Source organism: Sesamum indicum, linkage group LG16, assembly GCF_000512975.1.
Source record: "Sesamum indicum cultivar Zhongzhi No. 13 linkage group LG16, S_indicum_v1.0, whole genome shotgun sequence".
NCBI classification, from domain to species: Eukaryota; Viridiplantae; Streptophyta; class Magnoliopsida; order Lamiales; family Pedaliaceae; genus Sesamum; species Sesamum indicum.
Genome location: NC_026160.1, coordinates 3,401,736 through 3,412,856, shown reverse-complemented (window position 1 = coordinate 3,412,856; position 11,121 = coordinate 3,401,736). Strand labels below are relative to the sequence as shown.

At 31.2% G+C, this 11,121-nt stretch overlaps 1 protein-coding gene across 4 annotated transcripts in view; it reads left to right on the top strand.

The window, feature by feature from the left end:
• LOC105178665 (2,3-bisphosphoglycerate-independent phosphoglycerate mutase) overlaps window positions 10,082-11,121 on the top strand; it is a 9,290-nt gene continuing 8,250 nt past the window's right edge. Inside the window, exons 1-3 of one of the 4 annotated variants that reach the window (XM_020699339.1) lie at window positions 10,082-10,254; window positions 10,391-10,554; window positions 10,687-10,814. In XM_020699339.1, the coding sequence (XP_020554998.1) occupies window positions 10,393-10,554; window positions 10,687-10,814 (290 nt within the window). In that variant the 5' untranslated portion in view covers window positions 10,082-10,254; window positions 10,391-10,392. Of the gene's footprint in view, window positions 10,285-10,383; window positions 10,555-10,686; window positions 10,815-11,121 lie in introns of all 4 variants that reach the window. The other 3 variants (XM_011102185.2, XM_011102186.2, XM_011102187.2) reach the window with 3 other exon arrangements.

Sequence of the window (11,121 nt, the reverse complement as noted above, 5' to 3'; positions counted from 1 at the left end):
TGAGGGTATTCAGACAAATGAAAATTCAAAACTTTAGGTATCAAGTTTGATGAATTGAAAACCTGAGAACTAAAACTGAAAAAGGGTATACTTTGGGTAACGAAATAATCCTCTGAATTTTCCAAACCAACAAGAAACAATGACCAAAAAAAAAAAAAGGCTCGTAATACAATCAACAACAACATAATCAATGTTATCGTACCATCCGAATACAACCAAATAATATCAATGTATGAACTCCCCAAACCAACAACAACCAATATTAAGTCATTGAACCATCCGTACACAACCAAACCATATCAACGTCTAAATTCCCAAACCAACAACCAACAATAACAAAAATAAGTCTGTTTAGAACAAAAAACAATAGAAATTAAGTCATAAACAACCAATAACAAAAGAAACTAATGACTTTTCCTAAAATGTTGTTGCTCCTGCTGTCCAGACCCTCCAACAAATTGATGGTTTGTGTATCTCATATCTTGAAGCAACGCATGAACCAATTCTTGTAGGTCTGCCTCCCTCTTCCGAGCCTCTTCCTCCCTCTTTCGAGCTTCTTCAAGAGCAATTTCAAGCAATTTTCTATTTTCTTCTTCTCAATTTGAATTTTTTTCCCCATCTTTGCAGCATTAGTGCGCATATCCTCCCCTACTTTTGTTAATTTGACAATAATTTGGTCAATTGGCCACCCAATATTTGATTTAATGCGATTTAATTCATATAAGAAAAAGATTTTTATGTAATTTATTTGTAGGTACCAAGGTTTAAGTTGTCCGAATCAGATAATAATCATTGAGCTGTTCTTCGTAATAAATAGTATATAATATGTAATTTATTTGAAGTATTTTCGTCTTTTGCCCAACTGCCAAAATAAAAAGACGAAATTGTTGAAACTGCAAAGAATAATATACTAATAATATGATAGAGAATTTCTTAACTACCATAATTAAACATATGTCCATTAGCACCCCTACCGACAATACTCCTACCAAGAATCAATATTTAAATCATTGTTTTGCTATCTTGATACCAAGGATTCGAATTTCAATAGATGTGTGAGCTTTTAGAGATTCAACATATTTACAAATATATACTTGTTGATAACACTTGTTCGATTTTAACGCTTGTCTAACGACTAGTCCAAATTATTAATTTTTTATCCATTTTTTTACGATAAATTAGCCAAATGCCCTTATGGATAATATAGTTTTATTTATTTCTAAAACTTTATAATTTTTTTATGGACTAAGAGACAATTTCTTTTTATAATTTTTTAAACTTTTTTCCTTCAACTCGTCTGAGTTTTTTTAATTATATTTTTTTTCAATTTTTTTAATGAAAGATACTACAAGGGCAAAGGATAATTCCATAACTCATTTAAAAATTATATAATTTTATCAAATATTTGGGAGTATTAATAATTTTTAAAATAATAAGAGTATTTATAATTATACAAAATTTTAAGAGAGCACGTTGTAACGTACCCTTATTATTGTTTATTTTGTTGTTCATAGTTATATTTATATATTCATTGAATCAATAATTATCTAATTTTTATTTAATAATACAAAAATTTAGGAGAGCACGTTTAACGTACCTTTATTATAGTTTATTTTGTTGTTCATAGTTATATTTATATATTCATCGAATCAATAATTATCTAATTTGTTAAAAGTATTAATCTAATTATGGGTGGGTGTGGGTCTGATACTCGATTTTTTTTAATAGTATATTTTGATTGAAATTTTTCTTCTTTATTTTTTGTAATTTAAATGTGAAGAATATTGGAAAAAATAGAGAAAAATGATTTAAAAGTATATTTTTCTTTTGATAACTTTATACTTTCTGATGCATAAAAAATACACCCGATACAAGGAGGAGCCCAGTGTGTATGAGACCTAATATAAAGCTCCCAGAATACGCAAGGCCTGAGAAGGAAGGGCCCCTGGCCCATGTTTGCTTGAGGCTCTTCATGAGAAGTGGGTTGCAGCACAACCCTGCTAGCCCACTGGGACGAGTGGCCTCGTGTTCGCCTGGCTGCCCCACAAATGGAGGAAAATTATACGTCCATAAAGAAGAAAGATTGTCAAGTAAGCTATGACAAGGCGCGAAAATATAGAAGGATCTCTCGCACAGCCTAACCAACCCCTAGGAATTTGGAACCTATCTTTTAAGAGACTTATCCAACCAAGGTATTCTTGGCCAACATGGCTCTTTGAAAATTTCCTCTAACCACCTTCGAACTTGAGGGGACCTATCTGTAGCAACCACCAACCTGGATCTCAAAGGGTCACACTTCTTCATTTGGTGGGGGACTAAGGCTATAAAAGTAAGCCTTCTTCCCCTAGGTTCGGGATACTGTAATTTTTTGCATAAGTTTTCACACAAGAGCTTCTACCAATATTGGTTTCTTGCTATTTTTCAGTACTCATTGGTATTTTATATTTTCATCTTTTCATAATTGTTTAATGATTTAGGCGTTGGAGTGCTAACGTATTTTTTGCAGATTCTCTATATTAGACTTGCAAAGACTTTGGCTCAAGGAATCTAGGTCTAAGACATATTCCAGGAGCTAATTTTGCTAGCATTAAGTCGCACCGTCCCTGGGAAACAGATAGCTAAGACATGAGATCAGTGGTAGCATCGAAAAGTGGAATGAAGAAGTAAAAGGGTGTCGATGTCACGACTGGAGATAATCAAGCCTTGTAGGTAGTGTAAGGGACCCCCTAGTCCCCATTGGACGTGCTGTGGAGGAATCTTCTAGCCCGTTAAACGCATTGATGCTCCAGGTAACAACGTCCTCAGACACTTCTTCTGCGAGGTTGTCCCTGGGCCTGTTGGAGACCATACAATAGATAATTGCCTCGCCAGTACGAGCATAGTCGATGGCTACGACCTATGTACCTGTGGCAGCCCCTGCGACTGCAGAAGTTCCAAGTGATGGAGAATGAGCCCGATCGTTAGCTCCCCCCCGGTAAGTAAGGTCTGCTCTTATAACCACAGGAAAAGGTTCCCCCTTAGTGGGTAGCCCATTTGGAATGCTTGCAGAAGAGACTTCAAGATGTCCAGTATTGTGTGATGCGAGTCATGAAATGTCCCACTCGAGGAGTAAGGTGGCGTCCCTTTTGGCGAGGAGGTCATGGTGGACGAGCTCTCCCTTAATTGTCGAACTCTTAATATGGAAGAGTACGATGGTACGACAGATCCTCAAGAGCATTTTTCCCGATTAAAAAACCTAGCCCTCCTATATCGCTATATGGACGAGATCAAATGTCGAGTACTTTTTACACCTTCGCTAGGACAACTCAATAATGGTTCAACTAGTTGCTAGTGGGATCACTTAGGAGCTTCCAAAAATTTCAGTCTTTGTTCCCCCACCAATTTGCCAGTAGCAGTAAGCATTAGAAAACAACACCCAACCTCTTCAGTGTCTTCACTATCCACTAGAAGGAGATAGAGTCTCTAGGGACTATCTCTATCATTTCAACATTGACGCGATGGAGGTACCTTCAGCTACCCAGGAAGTCAAGGCTAGCTTCTTCTCACAAGAGTTGTTGGTAGGAGTGTATGCGGTGCGGGTTGGGCAGATTTAGATAATTTTTTGGCCAAACTCAATGTTTCTGATTTTTGAAAAGCTTAGCCCAAGTCCAACTCGATAATTATTAAAACCACATTTTGAGGTCTAATTGGGTTCGGACAATTTTTGCGGTTTTAGTAAAGAGGGAATGACTTGTACAATCATATTAGTTTTCTATGCCATTTTTTTTAATTATTTATCATAATAAATCCATTTTCCTGTAGTCATAGTTATCAAAAATATATAAAGTATGATATATCAATTACAAAATGTAAAATATACATTGTTATATATTTATTATAGAAGAATACAAATAAACATAAAAAACTTACCAATTTTTTTAATAAGATTGTAAAAAAGTCCTTATTTTGAATTAGATTATAAATTAAACTATCATAATAATATATAAATATCAAATAAATATTATTTTAAATAAAATAAGATGATTACGAAAAATGGATTGTAATGAAATAATGATATCTATATTTCAAGTTCTTGTATTTATCAATAGCATTAAAAATATAAAAAAAATACCAATAACCAAGAATTAGTTAACTAATTAATCTCAATTGTAATATATATAAACACTAACGAGAAGCACGTACATTACACGTGATTCTTATTATCTCACTAAAATTTTTACATTATAAAAATAAGATAAATTTATAATTTTGTTAAATTAAATTTAAAAATATTATTTTTTTACAAAGTAAAAGAATACAGTTAATAATGAAATAACTATTCTCCAGTTTATTTATTATTTATATTATAAAAAATATTTTTTTTCTACATGCAACATATGGATTTTTTTTAATTAAGTAAATGTCAGTTCATATAAGTAAATTTGGATCATGATAATTATATACATACACAACAAGCACACAAAAAGACATACACATACATACACATACATGTATATGTATGTGTGTATATAGGACATACAATGGCTAAGACAGATAAATGAAACTATATAGTATTCATACGAAAATTTAAAAGTATGTGTATCATATACTTCACAATATAAAAATACAATAAAGTGAAATAAATATATTTATTTAATTCATCTTGACTTGGTGCTTTTTTATTATACTTTAATATTTGTTTTCAAATATTTTTTTTATAAGGCTCTTATATTCTCAATTTACTTTACCTTAATGATCAAATTACGGGAACAAACAATGGAAATAATTGAACAATGTCCAACATATTACTTTTATTTCTTAAAAAAATATGCTTTTTCAAGTTTCTAAGTCGTATCTTCTTCTATTTACATAGTTTATATTTTTTTTCTAGTTGCTACTAAATTTTTTGAGTATTTTTATTTAAATTAGTTGTGACTAAAATTCTTTATTATTATTTATTTTATTAGAATTCTATTTCAATTCAAATATGTAGATAATTAACAACTATTATTATAAAAATTAATTCCAAACTTATTTATTTAGAAACATAAATTTAGAATTCTATTATTATATGAAAGGATATATTGGCATCACAAAAAAAAAGGTTAAATATAAGCATGGCCCATCATTCACACATATATAATATAAAAAATAAATATATTATACAATATCAATAAAAAATATCGTAATTGTTATTATTGTTTTGAGTATTAGGTTATGTACTATAAAAACTTTTGTATAAGTTCTAGTATATTATTGTTGTTGTTTTTAAATCTTATTTTTATTATTATTGTTGTTGTTGTTATCATTGTTATTGTTGTTGTTATTATTATTATTGTGGTTGAATGCGATTTATGTAATATAAAATCAAACTTGATTGTTAAAATGTATTTTTTTTTACTAGCCTAAGACCAATTCAACCCACCCTTAATCTACCAAATTGTTGTGCGGTTTGGGTTGGATTGATTGATTGGGACGGCCATGCAGTTTTGATGAACACCCATAGCTGGATGGAGATTTTTTCAAGTCCCTTGCTAAGTAACTAACCCTGTGGTTCAATAGCCTCTAGGCACGGTCTGCAAAGTATATGTCTTGAGAGTAGGGCTTGGAATAAATAATCGTGTTTGCTTAGACTAGTTCTTTTTTCAGAAGCAAGGTGCTTGCTTTTCGACAGGGCTTATTTTGATGGTGAATTCGTTAGGCATTAGTCTTATATGAAAATATTTTTCAATTCAAAAGAGAAGATATTATGAAAATTGCCTGTCTGAAAATTTTTCTAAGGGAATTAATCATTTGTAGGTCATGATTTTCTTAAGAGCTAGTTTTTGCCCTCTTGTTGTGATCATTGATCATCATACTTTTATATCGTTGCATTTGAAGAAAAGCATTCTCCCTAAGTTCTTCGATGAGGTTTAGGTTTTCTCGAAAAAGGTTGGTGTTGCTCTTTTTGAGTAGCATATGACTTGATGAGAAGGCATACCTATTTCGGTAGGGATGACAACTTCTGTCCTATAAATTAATAAAAAGGGGCTTTCCCTTGTGGAGGTCGTAAGGGTGGTTCGGTAGGCTCAGAGGACACTAGTTAATTCGTCTACCTAGTTCCCTCTAGTTTGTTCCTACCTTCTCTTGATTCCTTGTATTAGCACGCAATTGGTGCCTCTACTTGTGATTGGGTTGTAGATGAGCTACAATAGTGAATCTTTGCTGGATGCGTAAGTTTTTGCACCAATCTTGCATTTCGCCCTTGAAATTTTCGACCATTATTCAAAATTATTTATAAGGGCAGTCCAAAATGACAGATGATGTTTTTCCATACAAACTTCATAACCTCCCCCTCCTTGATTTGCGCGAGGGGCTCTGCTACCATCCATTTCATAAAGTAATCAATGACCACTGACAGGAATTTTTTTTGACCCGGGGCAAAGAAAAAATATTCTACTATGTCCATTCCCCACTAGGAGAATGGGCAAGGAGAGATCAAGGTTGTAACGTCCCAAAATATTAGTACATAATTATCATATGTTAACACAAGAATATGTGTATATAGTGTGATCAATTATATAATATTTGTGGGTAAAGACGGGACAAATTATTGTAAGTATTCAAATATTTGAATAATAGGAATTGTGAGGTTAAAATGTAGATTTGAAAAGATGAGAAGAATAAATGCAATCTTCTTTCAATATATATATATATATATACATATACATACCATACAATAAATTTAACAAAGAAAATAAAAATAAGAATGGAAAAAAAAAAGGGGATAGGCGGTGGAGTTAAGAATGGAGGAATCCTTCCTCACATCCTAATCAATAATGTATATATAATATTATTTTCACACATACACACACATAATAATCTATATATATATACACTTAGATATATATATATATATATATATGTACACATATCAACTATATAAGAAAAATAAAAAAAAAGAGGAATATATGTACGCATATCAGCTATGTAATAAGAGTGTAGGCAAAAAAAAAAAAAAGGGGGGGGGGGAGAGAGAGCGAGAAGAAAAGTGAGTTATAATGGTTCAATTTATATGATTCTTTCTTAACATGAAAATAGATAGACATGAGTTTATATTATGAAAATATTGTGATTTTTTAAAAATTATATAAGTTTTAAAAGAATTTCAAAAATAGTGTCCATGGGTCTGTGAAAGTGCAGACCACGTTATACAAAAATTTGAATAACTAATTATATATATATATATATATATTCAATTAGTATGATTCTTGTTGTAAATGAAAATAGTGACGTATGAAAATATTTGTTTAAAAATGGTACTTTTATCAATTGTATATTGGTCTGAGAAAATTTATAATTTGAGACAGATATCTTGTCGAGGAAAAGCAAGTAAATTATCAAGACAGATTTTAATAAAATTAATTCCTATGATTTAATATACATATAATACACCATTGGAAATAGCTTTTAAATTTAATAATTATAATAAATTATAGTTTTAATTAGTGAGCAATGCTCATTCTGGCAGGATTAACAGATTCACGGGTGGTAAGAAAAAGTTTTAAAATATAACTACTAATTTTAATATAGCAAGATATATATTGGTGGAAAGATAATTGAGTCTACTCTATGTAGAAGAAAATAGAATAAAAATCCAATTTTTTATAATGAGATATTCAAAGATTAGTGAGAAGTGTATGATATTGTTTAATGCTTTATTAAAAAATCATAATATTATCACTTTATTGACTATACGTCTTATAACTCGTTATAGGACACGAGAACAACCTTCAAGACTGAACACACCGTTCTACTATTTAAATAGTTGTGAAATTGAGGTAAGTGTAGTTAATTGGATATATATATGTATCTATTTGCTTATCTGTAAACTCGATCAGGAATTGTCATGCGTTTAATTGAATTATATGGATGTCTTGTTAAATGGTTGTTATTTATTTTGTCTATGGCTGAGTGTAATATATATGGTGAATAATTGTGATATACTTCGATTTGGTCGTTGAATAAAGATGAATAATAGAGTTGTTGTAAATGATTGTGACACGTTTCTATTTGATGATTGGCTGGAGTTAAATTATGAAGTTTTGAATGTGTAGATAATAAGTTGAGATGAAGAGATGTCTTAACTAACCTGGGGCATATTCAATGGTTTACAATGATGTGATTATTAACGAGTTGTGTGCTGTCATGATGATGTGATATGCGATATGAAAAAATGAATATACAGCTAGGTACCATGGCGTGAAGGGTACGGGGGTATCTGGGTAGTCGGGAATATCCTGTGTTGACGGCTAAACAATGAGGTGGTGTGAGGGTGCTAGGTTCGGTGTGATGTCCTGTGTTAAGATTACTACACACTTGGCCAGTGTGGGGATATCACATACGATGGGCACTCTGTGACCGTGATGATATAATATTGATTTAGATGAGGAGAGTCAGCAAAACAATTGAATGTACTCCAGTTAAACTAAGTAGGGCCCTAAGAAAATGAATTATAACTAAGAGAATTTAACTATTATAACGTGTGTATTATGTTGTAGATGGTGCTTGACTCTGGTTATTTCGCATGATTATTGGTATTATTCCTTCGTGATATCACGAAATATTGTTATCGATTGGTTGGTGACATTGAAAATTCAGTTAGAAACGTTATTGGCGACGAACGTTGAAAACTCCATCTCAACAAAGTCTTTTTTTGTTTTTAATGTCTATAAATTCTATAAAATACTACAAAAAAACATATATTAAGCATAATTGAGGACTGATTTAACATGAATTATTTTTTTAAATATTTTTTAGGGTTATTTATGTATATGAATCTTTAAAATATATTATATAGGGAATTAAAGCATAGAATATATTAATAAAGTACTTTCTCTAATATAAAGTATATAAAAATTAATTTTGTTTATTATTTTCTTGAAATTATGGAAGTAAAATAACAACAAATACCATTGAAATGGTTGAAGTTAGAGGGTGATAAATAGTATAGTCAATATCACATTAAATAATTAAATTTAAAATCTAACTATAATAGCTGCTATTAAAATAAATTAATATAACTATTAATATAATTATTTTGAAACTGAGACTTTATTGATTTATGATGATTTCTTCTCAAAAGTAATGAAAAATTAGTATATCAATAAGTTTAAAAAATATTCAAAAATAAAAAGATATCAATAAGAAAAATACAACATTTATAATTAACGTGTATTACTAAAATAAGATTTTATAAATAACAATATACTAAGTTAGACTAAAATTTAAATGATATACTCAAACGAGATATATATTTTTAGGAAAAATTGCAAGCAACCTCCTTGTGATATCGTAAATGAGCAAATTATCCCCTTATGAAAAACAAATAGCGATTTACCTCCCTATATTTTTTAAAATACAATAATTTATTTCCTAAAAAGTACAGAGGGATACATTGCTATATTTTTTTTCATAGAGGCGCAATGTGCTCATTTTCAATATTATAGAGAGCTAAATTGCTATTCATCCTATATTTTTATTTAGAATAAATTTATAAAATTATAACTTAAGGTAAACAAAATTATATAAGTAGTCATTAACAAATAGAAGCACTACTTTTTGTTAAATTGAAATTGTGTATTAAAATTTAATTATTCAATAAATCTTTTAAAATGTATGGTTAATTACATTTTGCCGTTTGAACTATGATTGTTTTTTTATTTTGGCATCTAATTTTTTTTTGTGTCAACTTGCTATCTCAATTTTGTGAAATTTTGCATTTTGCCTTTTATAACTATCTTTCAGAAAGCTTTTTGTCAAAAATATTACATGCAGTGCACATGTGATATTTAAAAGTTATGCGATATGATATTTTTCATGTATGCACAACATGTGATGTATTCCTGTAAAAATAATTAGTAAAAAAATATCATATATGGCAAAATGCAAATTTCATATGTTGAGATGATAAGTTAATACGAAAAAAATTTAGATGCTAAAATATAAAAACAAACATAATCGAATGGTAAAATTTAATTCACCCTAAAATGTATTTAATCTATAAAATATAAAGAAAGAGAGCAATCTAGAATTTGGATTTTGCAACTACCTACTGACGTGTTTCTCCAGAAAGCTCCCAAGTCCCAGCACCGCCCCTACCTCAACCCCCCACCCCATCAACTGATGAACTCTGTAATACTGTTCTAATCCCAACTCCCTATTCAGTTTTCTCCAGACAAACACTCCTCTTTGGTCTTCTCTCCCGCCTTCTAGTTTGGAGATTAGCTCACCAAGGCAAACACAGAGTACCCTCTCTCTCTGCATGTGTGTCTATATGTATATATACGCAGTATGAGTGCAGTAGATGTGATATATATGCTATTGCTAATCAAGTATTTGGTTTTTGTTTGAAATAAATGACAGAAAACAGTGATGGGTAGCTCAGGATTTTCATGGAAATTGAAGGATCACCCGAAATTGCCCAAGGGAAAAACCATAGCAGTGGTGGTGTTGGATGGATGGGGTGAGGCCACCCCTAATGAATACAACTGCATCCATGTGGCCGATACCCCCACCATGGATTCACTCAAAAAAGTAATGCTTTTCAACTTTTAAACATTTTTGAATTTCATGATTGATCTTGTTTTTATCTTTTCTTCTATGTTTTCAGTTTCTTAGGGAAAGTTGATGTGAAGTTATTGCGTTGTTTTGCGATATTTGGTGAAGGTTGCGCCTGAAAGATGGAGATTGGTGAGGGCTCATGGTACTGCTGTGGGGCTGCCAACAGATGATGATATGGGCAACAGTGAGGTTGGTCACAACGCCCTTGGCGCTGGCCGGATTTATGCACAAGGGTGAGCTAAAGTTGTTGTTTATATGTTTGTTTGATTGCTAGGCCAAATGTGTTAGGAAATGGATCGGGTTAAGATGGATAACAGGTGGAATATGAAGGCGATAAAAGACACACGAATTTGTTAACCCAGTTTGGATATAAATCCTACGTCTGGGGGCGATACCAAGCCAGGAGAAAACACTCAAAGAGGAGGAAAATTGAGGAGTACAACACACACACACTTGTATGCAAGTCTTCACCACACGTGAAAAACAACACTCACCCTCGTCTCAACTCTTTCTTTTCTCTCTACTCTACTCTACTCTACT